The sequence below is a fragment of the Ursus arctos genome, unplaced genomic scaffold (assembly GCF_023065955.2).
Source record: "Ursus arctos isolate Adak ecotype North America unplaced genomic scaffold, UrsArc2.0 scaffold_30, whole genome shotgun sequence".
Lineage (NCBI taxonomy): Eukaryota > Metazoa > Chordata > Mammalia > Carnivora > Ursidae > Ursus > Ursus arctos.
In genome coordinates this window covers 15,932,367-15,959,234 of record NW_026622986.1, presented here as the reverse complement: position 1 = coordinate 15,959,234, position 26,868 = coordinate 15,932,367, and the positions used below count along the sequence as shown (strand labels likewise).

The 26,868-nt window shown below is 42.0% G+C and overlaps 1 protein-coding gene across 1 annotated transcript in view; it reads right to left on the bottom strand.

Annotated features, from left to right (window-relative positions):
• CUNH10orf67 (chromosome unknown C10orf67 homolog) overlaps window positions 1–18,824 on the bottom strand; it is a 138,828-nt gene extending 120,004 nt beyond the window's left edge. Inside the window, exons 1-2 of the mRNA XM_026478934.4 lie at window positions 18,687–18,824; window positions 3,731–3,851 (exon numbers count right to left, since the gene is read on the bottom strand). Of these exons, the coding sequence (XP_026334719.3) occupies window positions 3,731–3,851; window positions 18,687–18,781 (216 nt within the window). The 5' untranslated portion in view covers window positions 18,782–18,824. The remainder of the gene's footprint in view (window positions 1–3,730; window positions 3,852–18,686) is intronic.
• Window positions 18,825–26,868: the final 8,044 nt, after the last annotated feature.

The window sequence follows — 26,868 nt, the reverse complement described above, 5'->3', positions numbered from 1 at the left end:
GAAAAAGACTATTAGGTTGGATTTTTTTTAAACCTGCTATCTATAATCTGTAAAAGGTATACCTAAGATGAAACACAGAAATGAGGTTAGTGAAGAATGAGAAAGACTATACCAAACACTATAGGCAAACACTATACCAAAGAATATTGATATAGGGATATTAGTATTGAACGGAATGGCAAAAAATATATCTATATTCACATACATACATACACACCTACACATACATATATATACACTCTCAACTATTAACAAATGCAGATTATTTTTAGTTTCCCATATCCAGGGCACAATGACAAAGACTGACCTCATACGAAGCCTCAATACACATTACAAACACCAAATAACTTGTCTCACAAAGAATTTTCACTGATAACAAAGGACTGAAGTTAAAAATCAATGACATACCAGTAACTAAAAAGCATACTTGGAAAATGTTAGAGTATTTCAATCTAATACTAATAAATATTAAAAGCAATAACTAATAAAAATAATTAGTATTACTTAGTATTACAAATACTAATAAAAAATGCTACATTTCAAAATTTGTGGGGTGAAGGTAAAGAAGTAATTTGAGGGCAACATAAAACTGTAAATGCTTATAAAAGAAAAGAGGGGGTCACAAAAATAATGATCTATAGGCACTGGTAGCTGACAACCCACGATCCATTACATGGGTTCTTCCCTACTGAGAGGACCGGGACTTTGTCCAGACAGAAAAATCTCCAGCTAAAATGCCCGCTTCCCTAGAACTCCTTCCAGTTAAGGTGGTCATGTGATCCAGTTAAGGCCAATGATAAATAAGCTGGGTTTTTCTATGGAAAGTTCCTGCTTTCCTAACATGGCCACCACCACCCCTCTTCTCTTATCCTGTCTCTGTCCTGTATGAAATGCATGTGGAGGCTGGAAGCACAGCAGCCATCTTGCTACCGCGAGGTCCGAAATATGAAAGCAAAAGCCACCCACCAATAATGGAGATTTAAAAAGATAAAACAAGTCTGGTACATAGATGACAACAGAGAACTACTGCCCCAACTACAGATGTCTAATTCCAAGTGACTTCTTATTTGATTAAGCCAATAGAGTTGCATTTTCTAAAAATAGAGCTGTATGACATCCTAATTGATACTGAGATCCAACTCAAGGAATTAGAAAAAGAAAAATAAAGTGAACCCAAAATAGTAGAATAAATTAAATAATAAAGATAAATTTATGAACTAGGGGCACCTGGGTGGCTCAGTCGGTGAAGCATCTGCCTTCAGCTCAGGTCATGATCCTAGAGCCCTGGGATCCAGCCCCACACGGGCTCTCTGCTCCGCTGGGAGCCTGCTTCTCCCTCTCCCACTCCCCCTGCCTGTGTTTCCTTTCTCACTGTCTCTCTCTCTGTCAAATAAATAAATAAAATCTTTAAAAAAAAATTTATGAACTAGAAATAAAGATACGATAGAGAGGATAAATAGATCTAAAAGTTGGGTCTCTGAAAAAAATTAATGAAATAAGTAAAACTGCCCACATTCATCCAGGAAAAAGTAGAAGAGGTATGAACACAATATTAGCTTTTAATTTTTTTATATTAGAATTTTAAAAAATATATAACTACAGACACAAGAAAGATTTAAAAATAATAAGACAGTCAATGTTATGCCAATAATTTGAAAACTTGGCAAAATAAATATTTTTACAGAAAAACATAATGTCAAAACTGACCCAAGAAGATTTAAGAAAACCTTCATATATTCATAACAAAATAAAAATAGCAATAAAGATAAGCACATACAGTTTTACAAGCAAGTTCTAACAAACACTGAAGAGATAGATAATTCCAACCTCATGCCAACTATTCCAGAGAATAGACTAAGGAACATCTCCCAACTCATTTTATGAAATACTATAACCTTGGTACCAAGGTTGAACAACAGTAGTAGAAGAAAAGAAAATTATAGGAAGGTCTCTTATGAACATAAATGGAAAACAACCATTAGTAGAATTGTACAAATGATGTGGAAAGCAAAAAGGAATATTATAGTCCAGTTGGGTTCATTCCAGGTTTACTATTCAAAAGTAAAATTTCACATCATCACCTGAAGGAGAAAAACCATGTGATCTATGAAAAGCATTCAAATGCAGTCATTCATGTTTTTTTTTTAGACGCCTTTCATTAATCAAAAATAGAGGAAACACCCTTAATCTGATTTAAGCATACTGTATCAGGATTTGGTTCAGCTAGATTTTATTTTATTTCATTTTTAAAAAAGATTTTATTAATCCATTTGACAGAGAGAAAGAGAGTACAAGGGAGAGAGAGAGGGAGAAGTAGAATCTTGCTAAGCAGAGAGCCAAATGTGGGGCTCAATCCCAGGACCCTGGGATCATGACCTGAGCCGAAGGCAGACGCTTCACCAACTGAGGCACCCAGGTGACCCAAGATTTTAAAAATCCAAATAACAGAAGCACAAAAGAGAAATAAGTTTATTTCTCTTTCACTAGAAATTGATGTAGGCAGTCAGGGGTGAAAATGACCTAAGATCCTTCTACCTTATTGTTCTGCTGTGTATTCTGCCTCAAAATCATGGCACAAATGGTAGCATCCGGGTTCTAGGCACAGAAATAAGGAAAGGAAGGGAGGGAAGGGGGGCAGTGAGGAAAGAAGGAAGGGAGGAAGGGAGAAGAGGAGGAGGAAGAGTGAAGTAGCAGAAGGTAAGTGCACTGAGCCATTTCTTAAAGAACGTTCCCCAAAGCAGCCACATAATAGTTCCATCTAATTCTACTGACCAGAACTTAGTCATTTGGACATGCCCTGTTGCAAGGAAATAAAGTTAGAAAACGTTTCTGAAGGTATTATTAGAAAAGGCAACAAATTGGCAAGTATGTAAGAAAAGAGACACCTCCAAAAGTTACTAGTGGGGGTGTAAATTGGTACAATCTCCGTGCAGAGCCATTTGGCAATATCCTTCAAAATGACTAATGCATACATCCTCTGACTCAGAAATTCCACTTTTAAGTTTATGCCACAGATTGGATGGCCTCTGAGAATGTACAGAATTCATCACAGCAGAAGATTTGAACCAACCAAAATGCCCGTCACTAGGGGTAGAGCTAAATGAAGGATGCACATTTTATGACAGGAGACACTTGTGAAAATGAGGAGGAAACTACCAATATGGAACGATTTTCAAATTACATTGTTAAGTGAAAAAACAGAAACAAAGTACACAAGAGTGTTTATAGTCGTATGCTATCCCAGGTGACAGTTTTATTGATTAGGGATTTTAATAATTCTTGATATCCGAGGTGGATGCAATGTTCTGTTTCTTTACAGTCAAAAAAGATCCAAAGGAAATATGGCGGAAAGTCAAGATTTGACGAAGCCGTATAGGTGGGTAACACAGTGATTCATTATATTAATTACTCTCTACATTTTTCTACAATCCAAAAATATTTCGTAATTTCTAAAAAGTATCATAAATAGAAAATATTCACAGATATCAAAAAATTCCAAAGAGAGTAACAACGTACTTCACTAAGCAGGTTAACGTATATAAGCGTGGTATCAATATAAGCAGTAGTTGATACAAATTATTTTTAAAACCACGACTGTCATCCAATTCAGCTTGTGAAAGACGCTAAGATCTAAAAATGTTTAGTCATTTCAATGCTGCGAAGGAAAGAGACATCAAGGCAAACAATACCCAAAATAATCTCAGAAGTTTGAAAATAAATCCAGATTTACCCGTATGAGCTTTTCTGTGGATGAACTCAACTCTTTCAGCGGCAGAATTTCACTGTGATCTGTTTGAGTAGCCTGGTCTGTGCAGAAAAAGCCAACCTTCAAATCATCTGAAATATTAAGTCTGGAAAAAAAATGCAGAGTCAAGGTGCTTTCTATAATAGACGTTTCCTTTAAAATATGTGTTAGTGTACATATTTTTGCGTAAATCATATTATATTTTAAAGATTCAAAGGGACTGGTAAAGTGAGGAAAGCTCCAATTGTCTGCTCACAATTTGGGGTTTTCCCTGCAGATTCCCTGCCCCGGGATATATTGTTTTGCCACTCATCTTATTTCTACTTTCTGAGATATGATCAATTTGTGCCTCCTTTTTTTTTTTTTAAAGATTTTTACTTATTCATTTGTTAGAGAGAGAAAGCGTGAGTGAGCGCAAGCAGGGGGACAGGCAGACAGAGGGAGAAGCAGGCTCCCGCTGAACAAGGAGCCCAACGTGGAACTCGATCCCAGGACCCTGGGATTATGACCTGAACCAAGGCAGATGTTTAACTGACTGAGCCACCCAGGCGCCCCCGAGTCTCCTTTTAATATCCTATCTACTGTTTTACCCAGACTACTGCTTAAAGCCATTATAAATTATGCACGGGCATATCAAGCAAAAATACTTCAGGATAGTGGTTCTCAAAGTGTGGCCTGAGGACCCCTGGGGTTCCAGGATCCTCTTCCAGGGAATCCACAAGGTCAAAATTATTTTCATAATAATATTAATATTTTATTTGCCTTTTCCACTATCATGCTCTCACAAGTGTTCAGAGGAGCTTTCCAGAAGCGACAAGTTATATGAGTGCATGACATGAATGTAGAAGCAGATATGAAAATTCAGCTATTGTGCATTAAGCCAGGTGTTGAAAAGGTGTGCAAAAATGTAAAGCAATGACACTATACTCATTAGAGTTTTTGTTTTGAAAATACACTTCGTTTTCCTTAAAATATGTTATTTACATGAGCAAAGAATTAGTTTACCATTATTTTAAATGAATTAACATACATATATTCTTAATTTCTCCTTTTAAAATTTTTTTTAATAATTTTTATTTTGTTATATTAGTCACCATACAGTACATCCCCAATTTTTGATGCAATGTTCCATGATTCATTATTTGCATATAACACCCAGTCCTTTTAAAATTCTGATATGGTTACTATGAATAGGCATAAACTGAAGTTCTTTGAGGTCCCCAGTAATTTTTGAGACTATAAAAGTTCTTGAAACCAAAAAATTTGAGGATTCTTCTTTGAGATAATCACACCACCATCCTGTATTTGATTTTCAAACTCCGTTCCTGAACAATTTGAGTAGGCAAGGAGTTTAGTATTTGTAAACTCCTCCTACAGACTTTTATTGATGGGCATCTCAAATAGTAAAAAGAAAGCCAATTTTCTGGACGCGCTCTCTTCAACAATTTGATCAAACTTCCCACAACTACCAGCTTCTAAAATATCAGCTAAAAAAAGAAAAACATGAAAGCTCAAGTAGAATTAGCAGACTTTTGGGGCGCCTCGGTGGCTCAGTCAGTTAAGCGTCTGTGTTCAGCTCAGGTCATAATCCTGGAGTCCCGGGATCGAGCCCCACAATGCGCTCCCTGCTCAACAGGGAGTCTGCTTCTTCCACTCCCTCTGCTCCTCCCCAGCTTGTGCTTTCTTTCTCTCTCTCTGTCATTCACTTTCTCTCTCTCAAATAAATAAATAGAATTTTAAAATTAAAAAAAAAAAAAAGAATTAGCAGACTTTTCAGCTCAGGCTCCAAAGACAGAGTGTGCTTCGATCTTCCCTTGTCTGCTGACCAGCTGGAGCAGACCCTGATGGCGGCACCCCATGCAACCCTTTCCCTCCTTTTTATTTGCTGGCAGAGTCTCAGGTTTACGTCCCACAGAATTCAGGGCAGGGTGATCATATTCCCAGGGCCAAGGGTAACTCTTGTCTGGTCTCAGCCCATCACAGAGATCCCACTCTTCGGGGCAAGTTTGTTTTAGGGGTGGGTATGGAACATGGTTCTGGCAAGAATGACATGAGGAAAGATCTTTGGGGGGTGGGGAGCTTGGGGTAAAGCTTTTTATGATCCTACACAGGGGCACCAGAGAGTTTCCCTCTGTGACTCTGAACATTGTCATGTGTGGAAGTGATGCCAAGAAGTGCCACAGCCATCTGGTAACCACAAGTGCGGCCAGCCAAAGGCCAAAGCTGGTACACAGATGATGAGCTTTGAAACACACACACACACACACACACACACACACACCAACAACCAGAAATAATTTTGACTAACAACTTTGTTTAGCCATTGACTCCTCTAGCTCTAAAACCTGTCATACCTCTGACCTTCCTGCAATGTCATATAATAAATGCACCAATTGGTGAGAGCCTCTGTCAATCAGAGCCAAAAGCATGCTGATATCCTAGCTATGTGACAGTATGCAAATTACTTAACCTTTCTGTGCCTTAGTGCCCTCTTATGAAAAATATTAGTGCCTATTTCAGAGTTATTGTCAGGACTATTGTGTTGCGATCTAGAAGTACTTTGAATGATGCATGTCACATAGTAGGCCCTCAAGAACTGAAAACTGTTACTGGGGCTGACGAGGCAGCTGTTACATCAACTACTGTGTTCTGAGGTAACATCAGTTTTTCATCGTGTTTGGAAAAAACTATTGAAGTATAGTAATATTCACCCAAGAAAGACTAAGTTTACATTTATGAAATTTTTAACGCTTAATATAATGATTTTCCATTAACCCCACTCGATTTTCAACAAATCTACACACTCATCAATCGCATCCCGATGACAGAGCTGATCAGTAGCATTATCCAGATGGGGAGGGAACAGCAGTAATGTTGTATAGCTCAGTTTCAACTGATATTTCTGGTGTTTTTCCACAGAAAATTATATTTTAGATTTGCTCTGCTTCCATTTAAGGAGCCTATTTCTTTTTTTCTCACTATCTGAGTACTGCTGGAAGACGCAATCTCCTTGGACCTGAGTGTTCCTGCACATTCTTTCTGCATATGCCAAGAAGGCAAACTCCTGACCACTCCTTCCACAGGCGATTCCTCAGAATTATGTTTGCAGTGAGCAGCCTTAAGGGCTGAGGTAATGCCTTTCCTCTGCCAAGAAGCAGGCTGGTACTCTACTACGAAATGGTGAGCTCAGGGATCCCTTGCTTTAATGCAACACACTGTGTACACAGGTATCCATGTCTTCAGTGTCACCCTCATGGCACTGAGAGGGCATGGCAAATCAACACAAATAAATAGGAAGGTCTAGATACTGTTTTTACAATGACGATAAAGTCCTTTGTCTCTGACCCAGGAGCCTTGTGTCTTCTGCTAATGGCCATGAAACAAGCAAACTCGTTAGCCCGTACATAGGGTAAGATCTCAAACACTGCAGAGTCCTGACCCATGAAATCCTCTGAATAAATTGAATTTATTCATTTGTATTGAATTTTTTCATTTTCATTTTATTTTTTTAATTTTTTTATTTATTTAAATAATCTCTACACCCAACATGGGGCTCAAACTCATGACCCTGAGATCACGAGTTGCAAGCTCTTCTGACTGGGCCAGCCAGGCACCCCTGTATTCAAATTTTTTAAGACTAAGATATAGTAATTGCCTAAAAAGATCGTCAATATTTAATAAATATTAAATTATTTATTTATTTTGTCTACCTAAAATTTGTAATCATTTTTGAAAATCATTTGTGAAACCCACCACTAAATGATAATTATTATGTTAAAATTATGTATGATATGTTACTATACTATAGAAATGGATGAACCATATGATCAATTATGATAAAAATTTTAAAACATACGTTTTAAAGCAGTTTATAGGAAATAAGAGAAAACTGATTTTTAAATGGTGATGACATAAAATTTCAGGGAAAGTGTTTTTGATGCTTTTCAAGGATGACAACTATTATCAATGACAAATTGTACATGTGGTGGGTTTTTTTCTAGAACATGTATTTTATAAATTTTACAGAAATTCTCTTTCTTATACATTTGGAAATGTTTTAAAACATGAAATAAAAATAAAATCATTATACTTTCAAACAAGTGTCCCACAAAATAGAGACAATAAAGATTTCCTAAAATTACTACAAGCCTCCGAATTTTTGTCTTTTTAATCTGTCATTCCCATGGTCCCTAGAGATATCTTACTAACACTCGGGTTGTTTCACTATCCTGCTATTAGGACTCTGATAGCCTTCCCTTGTCCAAGAGAATTAAATTCAGTCTTCTTATTCCAACCTCCAAAATATGGGTGCAAACTCCTTGTCTGAGCTTCATGCATTTAACAAAGAATAACTGAGTACCTACTGTTTGCCAGGCACTGTTTATGGTACCAAAGATAACAGGAGTAGACAAGTTAAAGTCTTTGTTCTCACAGAACTTACATTCTAAAGGGAGAGACAACCAGTAAACAAGTAAACAAAAATATGTTATATATTTTGAGGCAGTGGTAAACTCATCACTCGTTACATATACCCAGTGTACCATACTCATATATTAAATATTCTCAAAATATATCTGTACCTGGGCAGTACCCTCAGCCTAAGATACAGTCTCCCCGCAGTTCCACATATTAAAACCATCTGTAGTCACTTTCTTTTCCATCTTCCTATTCCTTCCATTCCATTCCATTCCCTTGCCAGAGTGGAGGAATCAACATGGCGGTCAATGACATGAGTGAATTTCTCCATGATGAGAAAGGTTGGGAGCCATGCAGAGGCAAAGGCCAACAGGTCTTGTAGTCAAGAATGTAGTAGGGTAGTGAGAAACAGGAGCAGCAGCACAGAACCAGCATGATTGGGAGACGGCATACATAAATGTAATAAATGTAAAAAAAAAATGAGGAAAATAGAGCATCAGCATCTAGCAAGCACCACAGAGGTGACTCATTAAGGTGGGAGTCATCAATGACAGGTAAGCCTGGCCAGTGGAATTTTGATTAAGAAAAGGAAATTTTTTCAAGAAATTAAAAATAGAATACTTTTTGTACTGGCAATCCCATTTCTGAGTATATATCCAAAGGAAATTAAGTCATTATCTCAATATTTACACCCCCAGGTTCACTGAAACCTTATTCAAAATAGCCAAGGCATGGAAGTAACCTAAGTGCCCATTAATGGATAAATGGATAAAGAAAATGTAATGTTTATACACAATGGAATATTCTTCCACCATAAAAAAGGAAGGAAATCCTGCCATTTGTGATAACATAGGTGAACACCGAGGCCATTATACTAAGCAAAATAAGTTAGAGGAAGACAAATATTGTATGATCTCACTTATATATAAGTGGAATCTAAAAAAGCCAAACTCATAGAAACAGAGAGTCGATTGGTGGTTGCAGAGGCTGAGGGCTGGGGAAATGGGGAGATGTTGGCAAAAGGTACAAAGGGCCAGTTATGAGAGAAATAAGTTCCAGGAGCTAATGTACAGCATGGTGGTTACAGTCACCATTACTGTACCGTACTTGAATGTTGCTAAGAGAGTAAATGTTTAAGACAGTAAATCTTAAACTCTCTCTCACACCCACACACACAAAAATAACTATGTGAGGTGATGGATGAGTTAACTAACCTTCTTGTGGTAACTATTTTACAATATATACAAATATCAAGTCATCACATCATACCCCTGAAACGTACACAATGTCATGTGTCAATTATATCTCAATGAAGTTAGGGGGAAAGAAAGGAAAAGGAGATTTCGTAATACCTACTCACAAAATAATAATTTATTACAAGGGGAAGAATGGTAAATTTATGCTAGAGAACCCTGGCAGACACCACCCCAACGAGGTCAAGGTTAAAGCACCAACAGGGAAATGGATAGATCCCATGTCTTCTAAAGTGGATGCCCTGAAAAGAGCACGTCTCCGTTTCCATGGCATTCCTCCCAAGAATGCATAGCCTGAGACTGGTTACAAGAAAACAGCAGGTAGAGCTGGACATCCTACAGAATCTAAAGTCTATACTTTTCAAAAGTGTCAAGGACAGAAAGGACAGGGAGAGGCTAAGGAAGTCTTCTATACCGAATGTGCCTGAAGGACCAGGAGAGCTAAATGCAACATATTCTCCCAGATAGGCTCCTGGACCAGAAAGGAAAAAAGTTATTGTCGGTGCACTTGGCACAACTTGAAGGGGCCCATTGTAGTGCTGGGCTAAAATGTTGGCTTCCTGATTGTGAGAGCTGTATGCTAGTTACACAGGAGAATATGCATTTTAGGAAAAACACACTGTAATGCTTAGCAGTGATGGGCATCAATTCTATACCTTGCTCTCAGAATGTTCTAGAAAGACTAATGAGTGTATGAGTTTTTGTGTGTGTGAATGTGCACAAAGGGAAGGGGACAAGGAGGAGTGGGGGAGAGAGAAAGGAAAAACAAGCTAAAATGTTAAGAATTGAAAAATCTAGGTGAAGGGGATATGGGAGATCTTTGCTGTTCCAGCAACTTTTCTGTAGATTCGAAGTTATTTCAAAGTCAATTATTTTTTAAAAGTCACATGCATTCTTCAAGCAAGCTCGAATTTCACCAATTTCAACCAGTAAGAACTGTCGAGAGTTTAGGCCTTAATGAACAATGAACATCTGTGTGTGCTACTTGAACCTATTCTCCAAGTCCCAGGGAAGGCTGCCGGTTTTTATGGGAGCCTGGAATAAAAGAAATCTAGACGACAGTGCGAGCTGCTCTCCCACTTGGACGTTCTGATCCAGTAGACAACGGCACTATTTGTCTGTGACAAATAGAGGGATGAGCTGGGATCCTCCAGCAAGCACCAGGAAGAAAGTCACAGCAGAGACGTCTAGGGTTTTAGAGCAAATCTTAGGCCTTCGTGTATAGATGACTATTATCCTTTTGAGCAATAGCCCTGGCTTGCTATGGAGCCTGGAAAAGACTGAATGCAGACACACGCGTCATCAGGCCTGAGTTTGCCATGATAAATTCGGGTTTATCTGACCCTCCAAACCATAAAATTGGGCCCGAGCAGCTTCAGTCTGTAAGACGAAAGTGACGTCAGAGACCAGGCTCAAGCAAAAGGAAACACACTTCCAGGAGCCCGTAGCTCCAGTTCCGTTGCCTCCTCCACCCCCCCCACCCCCCCCCCCCGTTCATAGTTACAGCCTCATGGGAAGTTCTGTATGAGCAGTCGACTGAGGAAGAAAAGACTCAGATTAACCGAGGGTGCTACCGTCAGAAGGGGATACCTAGAGTCCTACAGGCAGGCTCAGAGATGACCTTGAAGGACAGCCGAGAAGGACTGAATAGAATGGAAGTAGGACATTCGCTTGTTTGCTTTTTCTGGATGAGAGCTAGCCAGAACTGCATATCCGTATTAATTAAGTTTTAACTGGATAATGGACAGGCACTTGCAAGGAAGAAGACTGAGTGATCGGTGACAAGAAAAAGTCTGGGGAAGAGTTCTGTGGATGACCCTTTGAGAAAGGGCACAGGCTAGGGGCACCCACTTGGCTTAGTAGGTCCAACTCTTGATTTTGGCTCAGGTCAAGATCTCAGGGTCTTGAGACTGAGCCCCGCGTCGGGCTCCGCTGCTCAATGCAGAGTCTGCTTGAGATTCTCTCTCTCCCTCTCCCTTTGCCCCTCCCCCCACTCATGCTCTCTAAAAAAAAAAAAAAAGAATGGGCACAGGCTATAAAGATACTTGTGCCCCATGTGAATGCTCACCAAAGGGCATCCACCACAGAGAAAGTGTTCAATGATCGAGTAGGTAAAAGGACACACTCTGTGGACAGCGGTTTCTGCAATCATCCCAGTGCTCGTTCGACAGCCCTTGAACGAAATGGCTATGGCAGCAGGGATGGAGTTCAACAACACGGACTTCCCCTTACCGAGGTCGGCCTGGCTGCCCCAAGCATGGAGTGCCTCACCAGCCAACAACAGAGATCAGTAGTGAGTCCCTAATACGCCAGTATTAACCAGTGGGGATAGCCAGCCACCTAATGATAGCCTGGTAACACTGAACCTCTTCCATCATCCTCACTGCGACAGACACACGTATTCTGGATACGGATTTGTATTCCCTGACCATGATGCGTCTGCCAGAACCGTCATCTGTTACAAAATGCCTTAGCCACCATCATGACATTGTGCACCTAATCACTTCGGATAAAGGCACTCATTTCTTAGCAAAAGAAGTGCAGCAATGGGCTCATGCCTATGGACATGACTGCTCTTGTCACATATCCCGTCACCCAGTAGTGGCTAGCCTAATGGAAGGGTGAGCTAGTTCACTGTAGGTTCGTTGATGGCAGCTGTGAGACAGATGGATGAGAGGACGTGTTTCTGTCTTCCAGGGTGCAGTCCACGCTTTGAATCAGTATGTGGTGCTTTCTGTCCCATGGCCATAGGTCCGGAACCTAGAGACAGAGGGAAGTGGCTCCTCTCACTATTATACCTAATAACCCACTCCCAAAACTTTTGCTTCTTGTCCCGGCAATTTTATGATCTGCTGGCTTGGAGGTCTTAGTTCTCTGGAGAAGGATACTTCCACCCGGAAACACAACTATAGTTCCATTGAACTAGATGAGATTTAATTGAACTGATCCCCGGCCACTTGGTGATCCTTTGGCCACTGAACCAGAAGACAGAGAATGAGGTCTGGCTGAAGTCGTTGATTCGGACTACGAAGAAGCAAGTGGGTTGTTGGTATACAATGGAGTCAATGAAGACTATGCCTGGAACCCACGGGATTCTCTGGGGTGCTTCTTAGCATTTCCATGCTTGTCGTGAGCACGCTATGAAGGTGCACACAGGAGTTGTGCCTTTCCCCAGTGTCAGCTTTATTCAATCATAAAGCAAACTTAAATCACAATGATAAAGCAGGTTCAGGATTCCAAACTCAATGACATTTCACCATGTGATTAAACGTGGCTTCTTACACAGCGCGCAGAGCAGGACAGAACATGAGCCAAGACAACAAACAGGAAAACAGAGGGTGCAAGAAGTGAACGAACCAAATTCGAAGTCAGTCTGTGGGGGCGCAGCTGAGATAAGGCCTCCGTCGGGTCGGGGTCAGCTCTCCGCACTGACTGCTTCTGATGGTCAAGCAGGGAAGGCTCTCGGTTCTGTTCGGAGATCCATCAGGCAGTCTTTGGCGGCAGCTGCCTTTTTTATGTGGTCAGACATAGAGGGGTCAGGTCTGATGAGTCTCACAGTATGCTGCCCAAATCCTTTTCTTTTAAAAGGGATCTAATCGGTTGTGGGTCTCTGCAGACCTCCTCTGGGGTCAGCTGATGTTGGTCGCGGCCATATCTCCTAGCTGCAGTACCTTAAGGGCTCGCGTCACTGCTTGACAGAGGCCCCTGCTTGACATGAGAGACTCCATTTTGCTCCCCACAATGCTGTAAGGGAGCAGAATTTGCCAGGCTAAAATATGCCTCTTTGGCATAAGGATTGTCTTGAGTTATTTTTAAGGACTATAAGGCATACGAGAAGCTCTGAAAACAGAGTAGAAGTTGCCCTTTTGTAAGGGGCGTTTATATTTATAAGGGCTTTCTCCATTTTTAAGGGTGTCTTCCTGGCTGAACCAGGAAGAGTGGATGACAAAATCTCTAGAAATTTAACAACGGATGAGGCAAAGACTTAGATCTGCATAACCACCGTGCCCTCCTTCACTGTGCTTTGCTTGACAACCTCCCATAATGGCTTCCCCCTCCCCCTCTAACATCTTCCTTTGCCTTTAGGTGGAGATGGTATTTAAGGTGGTAGCTTGGGCCATTTTGGGGAGTTACTAAATTTTCCTGGGTATCTTCCGTGTATACAGGAGGTATACATGTTATTACACTTCTCTTTGTGTTTCTCCTGCTAATCTTTTTTTACAGGGACTCTCAGCCAAGAGCCTGAAGAGTAGGGGAATTTTTTTTAATTTATTTTTAAAGATTTTAAGTAATCTCTACACCCAATATGGGGCTCGAACTCACAACCCCGAGATCAAGAGTCGCATGCTCCACCGACTGAGCCAGCCAGGCGCCCCAACGAGGTTATTTTTGAGAACTCAGAACCTTCAGGAATGAAGATTTGGATCTCCCAGCAGGGTGAAGAACTCAGCCTGCCTGCATCTTTCAGCCCCTCAACAAGCCATCCCCATGGACCAGCTCTGGCCAGCGCCCTCTGACTAGTTTCTCTGCCACCAGCCGTGTCCTCTCCCAAGAGGTCTTAATCTCCGCCTTGGATGGTGGTGGGAGTGAGGGTCGGGAGTGAAGTGGAGTGAGGGTCTTCTAAGTTCTTACTTCCTTTCTTGTTTATTCTTCCTCTGCCTTTGGGATCACAGCTCCATTCCGCGTTTGCTATTACAAGACTGCTTAGAGTCTTCTATTACCACTTTTACTGCCTTTTACTAGTTAAAAATGCTTCCCCTTTTTTTGAATGCTTCTTAATATTTAATAAGGAGCAGGAAATGTTCCCCCATCAAATACTGGTGAGGTTTCTGCTTCCTGTCTCGATCCTGAGCGCTATATCGTCATAATAAATACAAACGGTCCCTAACCTATTTCTTTATATTCTAGAACACTGCATGCATATTGAACAGACCTTCAATGCTCAGTCTCCCTGTCTAGAAATGCAATCCTTTACCCTCCCCGGTGCCAAGCAGCTCCTTTTAACTATTCAACTTCATTTTTCATGAAGCTTGAACATGTATGTTCTCTATTCTCCATTTTAAGCAGAAAATCTATTGTGGGCAGTAGATTTTTGAACTGTGGGTAGCTATTACGAAGATATAATGTTACCATGTCAATTATATCTCAATAAAGCTGGAAAAAATAAGTTAAAAGTATTAAAAATAAACAACCCAAATATATATAGTTTCAGGATATGATTTAAAAACTTGGAATAATGTTTTCAGTTATTCCTTCTGTACATAATATTATAACACTAAAATACAATGCTTTAAAATCAAGTCCAAAAACGTTATAGATACCTCCTACAGAGTGTCTAAAAATTACATTAAGCCCTATTTATTGAGTGCTTAACTTGTCCCATGGGGTTTGTTGAGATATACGCTGTTACACACACATTTTCCCTTCAGGTCATCCTCCCAATAATCTCATAAGAGAGAGACTGACTTTCTGGTTTCAAAGATGTAGAAAGCGAGGTTTGTAGAGAGGCGAGAGCTCTTCTAAAATCATAAGCCTGAAGGGAGAGATCTCAATTCTCCATCCCTAGGGAGAATAGGCTCATGGTTCTGAGGTCCCTTGAGCCTTAAATTTTTGTATAACTGACTCAGAAAGATCAGGCTCACTCAGAATCTAAGTGAAACATGAAGGTTCATTCTTCAGTTTCCTGTCAAATTCCAAATGTCTCCGATTTTAAATGGCAACCTCCTTGCCTAGAATGGAAACCCACATCACAACAAATTAGCTAAGTGGTTCCTACACAGCCCTTATTTATAGTCTCAGCAATTCGATTTCTGAATAATGGCTTAGTTGTTATGCATAAAATATAGTCTTGGAAGGATGAAAATTATGTTTTTTGAATAAACTAGATAGAAAATTAACATGTAAATTTAGTATAGCAAACAGACCCATGAATATTTATTAATAGAATGCAATGACACTTCGCACTGGATCCTAGAATAGTCTATCCTAACAAATGCTTATTGACGAATTAGTCAAAGAAAATGGTATTAGGTGCACTAAACTTTCACTATGGTGTGCTGCTCCATCTTAAATAAGGAAAACATTTCTTCCCTCTTTTCCTCTTCAAAGAACACACAAGTGTGAGGTGCCTCAGGCTCAAAGAGACCCCTCTTTGTAACTCCCACTTCCTAGGTGATCTCACCAAGTCCCCCACCCCTACATCCATTTTTGTACTAATTACTCCCAAATTGATATGGCCAGGCTGGACCTCTCTTCTGAACATCTGACTTGAAGGGAAGCAGAATATGGCACCCCAAAATATGTCTCTTTGGCACAAGGATTATTTTGAGCTAATTATTTTGAGAACTGCAGACACAGGAGAAGTTCTGAAAACAAAGTGGAAGTTACTCTTTTGGAAGAGAAACTTACATTTATAAAGGATATCCCCATTTGTAAGGGTCTCCCTCTCTATACCAGGAAGAAAAGGATGAGTAAATCACAGGAGAACCTTATCAATAAAGAAGGCACCAATTTAAATCTGCATAACAGCTATACTTTTGCTTACTGTGCTTTTCCTGGCAACCTTCCATAACTCACTCCCCGCCCCCCATCCAATCCCCATCCTTTGTCTTTAGGTGAGGGTATGGTATTTAAGGTGGTGGCTTGAGCCATTTTGGGGAGTTAGTTACTCAGTTTTCCCGGGTATGTCCCATGTATACAAGAGGCATACATGCTATTAAACTTCTATTTTGTTCTTCTCCTATTAATCTGTCTTTTATTATGAGGTTGGTCTCATCCAAGAACCTATAAGGACAAAGGAAAAATTATTTTTCCCCCATCTCCTAACTGGTTTCTCTGTTCCTGCCCTTATCTCCATTATAATTTATTATCAAAACAGCAGCCAATGTCATTCTGTTGAAAGATTAATCATATCAAATCATCCCTCTGCACCAATCCCCCTTCCCATCTTTGATAGTGTGATTTATAATAAGAAATATATATTTCGGTCTTTATCCACGGTTCCTGCCTCAAAGCACCCAAGACCGCTGGAATTTCCTAAGTGATGTGAGCAATGGGATCATCTTTTGTTATATTTGGTATTTTGTCCTCAGTTCCTGAAATAGTCTCAGTGTGGAAAAAAGGTGAACTGTGGGTCTTTGTAATTCATAACAAACTCCTTTGAACCAGGTCTGAGCTGATGTTACTGGGGGCACTTTTGGAAAGCCCCTAAGGATGGAGGCTGGTTGCCAGGGAAACCAACCATAATTAGAGGGTGGGACCTGTCAGTCCCACTCCCACATCCACCTCTGGAGGGGCAGGAGGTAGACCCAATCACCAAAGGCCAATGACTTCACCCATTTGGGCTGTGTGATGAAGTCTCCATAAAAACCCCTGAACTACAAGTTTCAGCGAAGTTCTGAGTGGGTGAACACATCCAGGTGCCAGGAGGGTGTCGCACTCCAAATTCCATAGGGACAGAAGCTTCTGTGCTCCAGACCCTTCAAGACCTCACCCTAAGGATCTCTTTATCTGGCTATTCATTTGTATCCTTTAATATTCTTTGTAATAAACCAGTCACCCAATTGGTTTTCTGAGTTCTTGGAGTGGCTCTAGTAAATGAACTGAACCCCCGGCAGGGGTTATAGGAACCTCTAACTTCAGGCTGACCGGTCAGAAGCACAAGTATCAACCTGGATTTGCAACTGGCATCTGAAGGGGGGGCAGTCTTGGGGGCTCTGATGCTGTCTCTAGGTGGCAGAGCGTCAGAATTGAGTTAAACCCTAGGACACCTAGTCATTGCCACTGTCTGGCACTGTCCCCTTACCTCTGACCTCTCCGCTGCTCTCCCCTTCTCCCTCTACTCCAGCCACACAGGGCTCCTTGCTGGGCCTGAGACACCCAGGCCCACCCCTTCCTGCTTCCTGTTCTTTCGCTGGAACACTTTGTTCCCTGATAGATCGGCATGGTTCCTGCAGGTCTGCACCCCAACATCATCTCCGAGAAGCTTTCCTCACCACAGTATCTATAATTACAATCCACTTCCCTGCTCCACATACCAGATCCTCTGCTCCCTCCCTGCTGTTCCTTCCTTAGCACCTACCACTAACTTCTTTATTACATAGTTCGCTTGCTTATCGTTGGTTTCCTGACTAGAATGTAAACTTGACAAAGGCGGGCCTTCGGTGGGTTTGTAGATTGCTGCTTGCCCAGTGCCAAACTCGGCCGAAACCCAGGACTGCAGTCCTTACTCCAGCCTCTCCCACTCCTAGCAGAGCACCAACACGGCCCCCCTAGCACTGAGAGATTAACATTGGCATCAGTGGTTCCTTTGTTCAGGCACCATGCATTAACTGAGCACCTGGCACTGTCGTATTGCCCACAGAGCGCAGCCGGTGTGCTTTGCTGGAGAGCTCCACACCAGGTAATGCCAAGGAATCCGGGGCAGGAAGCCATTCCTATCAGTAAACAAGCAGAACAGGTTAGACACCGTGCCCATGGTGTTACTATGGGCCACTGCCAATATGTGCTTTCCACAACCACCAATAAACCAGGTCCCGGGTCTACCCTGATCTACTTTCACAAATGCACCCACTTATGCTGAGCTGGCAGCACCGTCTCCCTGGGTCAGTCCCCACCATGGGGCCTGTACCACGCTGGTCCTTTTTTCTCCCTCTGAAGCCTCGTGTGCGGGGCTTGCCTCTCTAAGCCAGCCTACCTGGCACCATGAAGCCCTTGACTTAGGGAATTCTAAGTGCTTGCACAGTAGCGAACCTAGTGCTGGCCGCTTACGGATTTTAAAAGGTTTTTGGAAGGAAAAACACATTTTTCTAGACGCATCAGCTCTACATGATCCGAACAAACTGTGGGCACGGGGGGCGGGGGGGGGGCAAAGGATGATGAAAGGGAGGAAATGTAAAGAAAGGATCAAGGGATAACAATGACGTTGGCAAACATCTACGCGGTACTATGTGTATATATGTACGGCGCCCTTCGAAACACGGTACGCAGACGCGCTCATTTCCTGTTCGCTCTGAACTGCTGTTTCCCCACGAGGTAACTGCGACAGAAGTTTTTAAGTAACTCGCCCAACTCAGGGGCCCCGTAGGATTTGAACCCAGGCACTCTGGCTCCGGAGTCCGTGTTCTCAGTTTATGTGAATACACTTAGGAAATCAAGTCAGCCGGCCCGGGGCCCGGAGCGGCGGGAGGCGCGGGAAAAGGGCGCGTGGCGCCGCGGGACCCGAGCGAATGGGAGGTGGCGCTGCGCGGGGCGCGGCGGCTCGCGCGGGTCACCTGGGGCTGAACCGGAATTGTTCAATAGTCGACTCGAGGTTCTCGAGGATCTTCCGGCACTCCTCGGTCTTGGACGCGCCATCCTCTCTCTCCATCGGAGCCCGGGGCTGGCCGCTGGGGCCGGGCGCCTCCCGCGGAGCTGCGGGCTCGGGGAAGCTGGGAGTCCAGAACCCGGCGTCCGTTGCTATGGCGACCCCTAGGGGCGGGCGGAGCGCGGGAAGCGGCCGGCAGGCGGGGTTGCGGCGGACCCAGAGGGGGCAGCTTCCACTGCCCGCCTGCCCCAGGGCTCCCCGACCGGCGCGCTCTGTCCCGGACGCCCACGGGCGAGGCCGCCGCTGAAATGTCCCCCACGAAAGCTGGACCGGTCTAGACACCCCTGCGAGGGCCCCGCACGCCCCAAGCTCTCCTCACCTTCTCTTCTCCCGCGCCTCTGCGCTCAGCCTCCCGCCAGGTCCGCGCACTCAGAGCGCCTTCCTTTTCACACCAACACCCCTCCCCACGCCAGGTTAGAGCCGAAGCTTGGCGACCCTCGCCTTCGTGGCCTTCCGCCCGGTGCTAGAGGGCAGCCTCAGGGAGGAGGAAGGGTAGTGCACCCCTGTAATAACCAACCACGCTTAGGACATGTTGAGCCTGGGCTCCAGAGCGGTGCCAAAGTAAGGAGGAAGCGGGCGGCCTGAGGAATTGCCTACACCTGCCGGTTGACCACAGATGTAGGCGTTTCATGGACCAAAAAAAAATATTCTTTGCAGAGATTAAACGGCCTACAATTCTATTTAATATGAAGGTCAGAATTCAGGCGTCAAGTTTTAAGCTATACAGTGTAGCGTGGGATTTATTTTTACGAAGTTTCTACAATAGTAAGAGAAACCGTGTAATAATGACACGGTTCATATTATGTATCATGTATTGACAATGGTGAACTATCTTTTCTAACATCATCGGTATGTCATTTGCTGGTTTTAGGACTAAGTATACCATATTTGCATTTCAAAATATGGTCTACAGGAAAACAAAAGATTTTCTCTCTTATGTGAAAACGAAGTTAGTTATTGGAAGCTCAGAATATAAAAAGGAAATTACTGTAACATTAACACAACTATGTATGTATGTATGTATTTAAAATAAAGATTTTATTTATCCGAGAGAGAGAGATCATGAGCCGAGGGGAGAGTTAGAGGGAGAAGCCGAGTCCCTGCTGAGTAGGGTGCCTGACGCAGGCCTGGATCCCAGGACCAGTGGAAGGCAGAGACACTTAACTGACTGAGCCATCCAGGTGCCCACAACTCTTATATTTAAAGACAAAGATGTATGGCCCCAAATACCAAAAAAAGAAAAAAAAACCTGTAACCAATGCCAACATGATCTTTTGTAAAGGTCTGTTTTACTTTGAGAAGTTGGAGAAGAAAAAGTTACTTTTACTCTACACAGATTTTTGTTTTCAAAATCTAACTTCTAAGTCTCTTGAAGGAAATTTTATCATATAATCAAAAAGTATTTTAAAAGAGAGTAATGTATAAATCTATAATAAATAATCTTATTTATTTATTTATTTATTTATTTATTTGACAGAGAGAGAGACAGCCAGTGAGAGAGGGAACACAGGCAGGGAGAGTAGGAGAGGAAGGAGCAGACTCCCAGGGGAAAAGCCTGATGCGGGGCTTGATCCCAGAACGCTGGGATCACGCCCTGAGCCCAAGGCAGACGCTTAACGACTGAGCCACCCAGGCGCCCCCATAAATGATCTTTTCTTAAGTGATTTTTTTTTTTACCACAATGCATGTAAACATTTTTAAATAAAGAGAAAAACCCCAAGGTAAAATTAAAAACCTAATTTGGTTAGAACCAGGCCACGTAGTGAAAAGACGTGACAAGCTGTTGGCTGTTTCGCTAATGCAGTTCGAGTGTATATTTTGAAACTGAGGAGGGAGGTCTCACCGTAGACTTCGTGAGTCATTGGTCAGCTCAGTGCAGCATTTGTTGACTGGTATGGACTGCATAGTTACACCATCCCACAAAAACACGAACTGAACAAAACCTCTTTGTCTGAAGCCTTGCTATAGCATATCACAGAGTTTCAGATGTCAGTGTCTGGGAGACCAAGTTATGAGCATGACTGTTTTTGAAACTATTAACGACATAACATTTCTTTTGTTGTCAGTTACCTACACTTACCTCTCAGGTGTTCTGCCTTGTAAAATTGTTCATTTCAGATCATATTCTCCCGAATAACAACTGGGTTGGGCACTGTCAAAGCATCTGTCATACTAAATCCGGGCTCTTTGAATCACATGTTGAATTAATTGATGGTTTTTAGTGAAAGCTCATGAGCTCTGGAGTAAACATTTAAAAAAAAAAAAAGGAAAGAGAGAAAGAATGAAAAACTCCCCGGAATTTGGTTGCTTTAGAACATTGGGCAAGTTATTTAATATCTCTGAGCGTCTTTTTTCTCACCGGTAAACACTGGATAATGAACTTTTCTCAGGGTGGTTGGCAGTAATCTATAAGGCGAGAAAAGCACACAACTCATGTAGGACACAAGACAAATACTAACCAGGCCTTCAAGGAGTATGTTCCTCCTTTCTAAACCACAACTAAGGAACACGCTGTTTAAAGTCTTCCATTTCTGAAAAGTTGAATGTCTCCTAGGCTAAAATAATTTTTACTTTTTAAGGTAACAGGATTTATGGCACGATTTTAAATTTTCAAATGCCTCTTTGAAACAGGTATAAATATAATGTGTATTTATATTGAAAAGATCACCTACCAATTATTAAAAGTGATAACATCTCAGATTAAATAGCATGAGGATTTGATTACCAGTCGAGTGCTGACTCTGAACGTAGTAATTTATATATTCCAGATGGATATTATCAGTCCTATAGTCTAATAAAAGCCAAGAAGTTTCAGGTTAGGTTTGTAATTTAAATTCTTTCTGGAGTCATCATATGTAAAGTGCTTATTTTTCTTTTATCACCAGCTGTAATCTATGATTATGTGGTGTAGGCTCTGTTAGGTAAACTTGTTTTATGTTGTGCTTCATCCATAACCAAAGTTCTTAAATGAAGGGTTGGGAAAGGAAATAGCAAGGTCTTTAGCCAGGACAATGTTATGCGACTAAATCCCGTATGGAAAAACTCCTGCGACTGGATCATTTTAATGTCTTAAATTTTGCCGCAATGCCATAACACACCCATTCTTGTAAAAATCCATCAGTAAGTGTTTGGCACGTGCTAAAGCTGAAAACCAAGATGCGAAGCATGATGGGAGTCTGGACAGGAGCAGTCTTGACGTGGAATTTGGAGCTTACTGCCAAATGTCCTTGAGCCCCGCAGTGAAGGATATCTTCTATTTGGAGCTAGTCTAGATGTTTAAAAGGAAGATGAATAAAAATGTGAAGAAAATGGTAGAGCTTAGCCATCTGCAGAAGTGAGTCCGCCTGCAAGATTTGTGACCCTGTTGCTGGGGGAAATTTCTGGCACTCTCTCCGTTTGGTCAACCGACCATAGTGGGTGCGCATGCGTGGAATATAACCTAGGAAATCTGCAATGCATACATTGCAATATGCAGTGAGTGGTTCGGGAAAGGCAGGAGTCTGATGGAGAGTAATAAAAGGGCAATTAGCATAGTTCGTGCGATCTAAGATTTCACCCAAAGATGATAAAGATGTGGATCTTAGAATCGGTGAAATAAATAATAAGGATTTATGAGCCAAAGACCTTTTCTGGGGGCTCCATTTCATCAGACCACAGAGGGATTTGCTGTCATGAGGAGTGGAACATTCATCAGACTATCATCAATTACCTACGTAGGAGCGTGCAGTGCTCTGTTCTTTTTTCCAGGGCCACGAGGTAATTCAGATTCTTGGGTACATGGATTCACAAGAAAGAATTAATCTAGACAGCAAACACGTGGTTTTGGATACATGAGTATTCCTCTGTATCCCAACCTAAGTGAGCTGATAAGATACAGTATTTAGACCTTCCACAGGAGGACTAGACTCGTTCCCCGAAACGAACTACCAGGTCAGGCTTTGCCTGGATGGTTAGCTTGGCTCTTCAACTAGTATTCCTGGTATCACCACATTAATACCTTTCCTTGTCTTTCAGTTCAAACTCATCTCAGAAATGTGGTACAAAGCATTCTAATTTAGCAATTTTGAGAACTCATGAGGAATATTGGACATAGGAGAATACGGTAGTGTGAAATTTGGGCTTGTTATTGTTATGCCTGATTATTTACCTAGAAATGCTTCAGTGTCCGCTCAGAGGGACATGTGTTACATGGGTTCTGCTATAACAATGTCCTGATCAGGGGTGCACAGCCAAGCAGCACCTGGCTGGCTCAGTCAGTTAGGCATCTGCCTTCACCCCAGGTCATGATCTCAGGGTCCTGGGATCGAGCTCCGCATCAGGCTCCCTGCTCAGCGGCGAGTCTGCTTCTCCCTCTCCTTGCTCGTGCTCTCTCTCTCTCTCTCAAATAAATAAATAAATAAAATCTTAAAAAAAAAAAAAACGGTGGGGGGGAGTGCAGAGTCCAGGAATGGCACATCCCCTGTTGCTCAAATCAGGAAGTGCACCCTTCAGAAGGGACTACACCAAGCTCTGCTGTGAACTGTTCTAGACCAACAAGCCGCCACTGTGCTAGTTCATATACTGAATAACAGCAGTGGGTTTTTATTGGTGAATGAGGTGGCCTATTGACTGGTACAGTAGGTGTTAGAAATGGGCTCGAATTGGTGAATGTAAAGATCTTCAAGATACATAGGTCAGCTGAAATAGTTCAGATACCCTCCCTCCTTGCGGGAACAGTCTGCAAGAGTCTTGTGGAAGCTGGAACTTAAACCTTGAGAGGTGGGGCTTCAAGCTTGATCCCCTACCAGTCCTCTGCCCAGCTTTTGCTTTTATAATTGCCTGATGCCTACTAACAGGACCTAGGATCTTGCTTCTGGAATGTTATCATATCTGCTTCAAGGGAATCATTCACGCCTGTTGGTAGTTCGCCTGAAAGGGGAGACAAGTGGGGCTTTGGGGACCTCTACAAATGGGCTGAATAAACTGTTTGGGGTCTGCACAGGAGGGTTTAAAAATAAATGTGGGAGGGGCGCCTGGGTGGCACAGCGGTTAAGCGTCTGCCTTCGGCTCAGGGCGTGATCCCAGCGTTCTGGGATCGAGCCCCACATCACGCTCCTCCGCTATGAGCCTGCTTCTTCCTCTCTCACTCCCCCTGCTTGTGTTCCCTCTCTCGCTGGCTGTCTCTATCTCTGTCGAATAAATAAATAAAATCTTAAAAAAAAATAATAAATGTGGGAGACTGGCTTTCAGTATCAGCTGAGAGCAAGGCGGTGGGGAAATAGCTAATCTTTACCTTCATCAAACTTCTTTGAAGGATACATCATCAACGCAAAGAATTGTGTGTGACCAAATTAGGTCAGTTTTCTAGGAAGCTAGAAGAATAAAAGCTTCTTTAATGTAACTGATTTCGATATGTAAAATCTGTATCTGTTTAATTCGTCCTTGTATTCCCCAGCCCAGCCTAGGGCCACGCACATCGTAGGTGTTCAATACATATTTGTCAAATGAATCAGGGATGGAGAAATTCTGAATAAGTTCCTTAAAAGAGCGATTCCTAAAGCATCATGCACCTCAGTGGTGGGCATTAAAGAACTGGGGAGGAAGGTACTATTAGCTACTGTTTCTAGGTGGGGAGAGATTAATTCAAGCTGCCAATGTTTGATAGCTGCAGGAAATCCTGACCCCATGGCAGCAGGAGATGTTTGGGACAGAGAAACCTGCTGATTTGCTGTGTCATTCTTTATGAAGAAGGAGACTCCCATGATCAATGTATGAATGAAGAGAAGGGAAGGTTTGCAAGGATAAATTCCCATCAGGAAATTCTAAGTCTAGGTTCAAGCCACCAATGGAAAACATTGGCCCAATAAGGAAAAATTGTGTTTGACTATCATGGCTTATTTTATATGTCAACTTGGCTGGACTACAGAGCCCAGATATACAGTCAAATATTATTCTAGATGTTTCTGTGGTGGTGTTTTTGGATGAGATTAACATTGAAATCGGTAGATTTTGAATAAAGCATATTATCCTCCATAATATGGGTGGGCCACATCCAATCAGGTGAAGGCCTGAATAGAACAAAAGACTGCCTTCTCTTGAGTGAAAGGGAATTCTGCAGCAGGTGGGCTTTGGACTTGAATTGCAGCATTAGCTCTTTCCTAGGTCTTTTGCCTGATGACCTTAAGATTAGAACTGCAGCATCAGCTCCTCCCTAGATCTCCAGCCTGCCTACCCGCCCTGCAGATTTTAGACTTGGCAGTCTCCATAATCGTGTGAACTAATTCCCTAAAATAAATCTATCTGTATATTATATACAGTCATCTTATTTGTTCTGTTTCTCTGGAGAACTCTGGCTTACACAGTGACCACTGAAAAAGGCTACCCTTACATTTTTTGCAGCTCTTAATATCAATAATAGTGAATGTGATGGTTAGTTTTATGTGTCCCCTTGACTGGGCTAAGGGATGCCTAGATAGTTGGTAAAACATTATTTCTGGATATGTCTCTGTGGGTGTTTCTGGAAGAGATTAACATTTGATTCAGTAGACTGAATAAAGAAAATTCCCCTCACCAATGTGGGTAGGGATCAACCAATCTGTTGAGGGCCTTGTAGAACTCAATGGTGGAGGAAGGGCTACTTTGCTTTCTGCTCGAGGTGGGACATACATCTTCTCCTGCCCTCAGACATTGATGTTGTTGGTTCTCTGGCCTTTGGACTTGGACAGAGACTTAGACCAGGGTCCCCGGGTTCTCAGGCCTCCAGGTTTGGGCTGGAACTACACCACTGGTTTTCCTGGGCCTCTAGGCTGCAAATAATAGGTTGTGAGACTTCTCAGCCTCCATAGTCACATGAACCAACTGCTCATAATAAATCTTTCTTATTGATTCTGTTTTCTGGCGAACCCTGACTAATACAGCAAATATATTTATAGGACTGAAAAAAATAATCATTTAAGTCCAATATTTCCTGAATGCTCACTATGTGTCCAGAACTTTTCTAGGCACATAACACATCACTTCGATAACCTGCAATTTAAAAATGAGAAAATGGAGGCACCACGAAGGTCATTCGTTTGTCCAAGTTCACAGTTTGCAGGGGTGAGCCTGGGCTCTGAGCACAAACAGTCTTGTTCCAGAACTTACACCCTTAATCATTATGCTATATTGTCTCACTGAACTGTCATAAGGAACAAATTATTTCAGTTCTTTCCCTAATGTTAGTTTTTGCCGTAGCCAGCTGTCGAGCACATATTAACGACTTAATTAAGAATCCGAGTTGCTGGGGTTGCTGTAGAGAATCAAACACATTAACCCTCTGTATAACTGGAGGCCAGTTATCAGAGAAATTCACCTTTGTGAGATATTCATGAGAACAATAAATTAAGCAAAAGAGATGCGTGCCTAAAGAGCTACAAAGTTCATGCCTAAATCGTAATTGCTTTACTCCTAGGAAAGCTTCTTAACCTATTACTTAGACCCAATATATCCTTACCATTAGTACAATTCCAACAGAGTTTGAAATCTGCCTTCTATCTCTGCAGCCAATAAAAGTGGGGAGAAGGGCTACCAAAGATGATCACTACGTTGACAGCTGGCACAACGGCATTGAAAGTCTATGAAAATCCACAGCAAAAATTCAGATAACATGAGGGCCATTTGTAAGAAGCAAATAGATCTCCACTTGTCACTGGCCCTGAGGACATCACTATAAAATAACGAAGGTTCATAATAATGACCATGACTCATTGCTTGTGTTTAATGCAACTATGTTTAGCACACTCTCTCTAAAAAGCAGGTGTATGTATCAGACAGTTAAAATATATTGTTTCAATTCTAAAAGTTATTCTAGCTGAATTCATTCCCTGAGATGGTTTGATGTAACTGAAATTGCATTTTAGGCCTGAAACAAAAGGTGACATTTCTTTGTTACTCGCATGAGATTGCTTTGTGTGGTTGTAATGTCAGAGTTTTCAGAGCTGAAGGGACCTTAGAAATAGTATACTTTAGTTCACTCAAGGGCATATAGGTAACTAGACCATAGCTACCTCTAGGATTTCTTTTCCTTTTTAATTTTTTTTTTTTAATTTTAAGTAAACTCGTTGCCACATGTG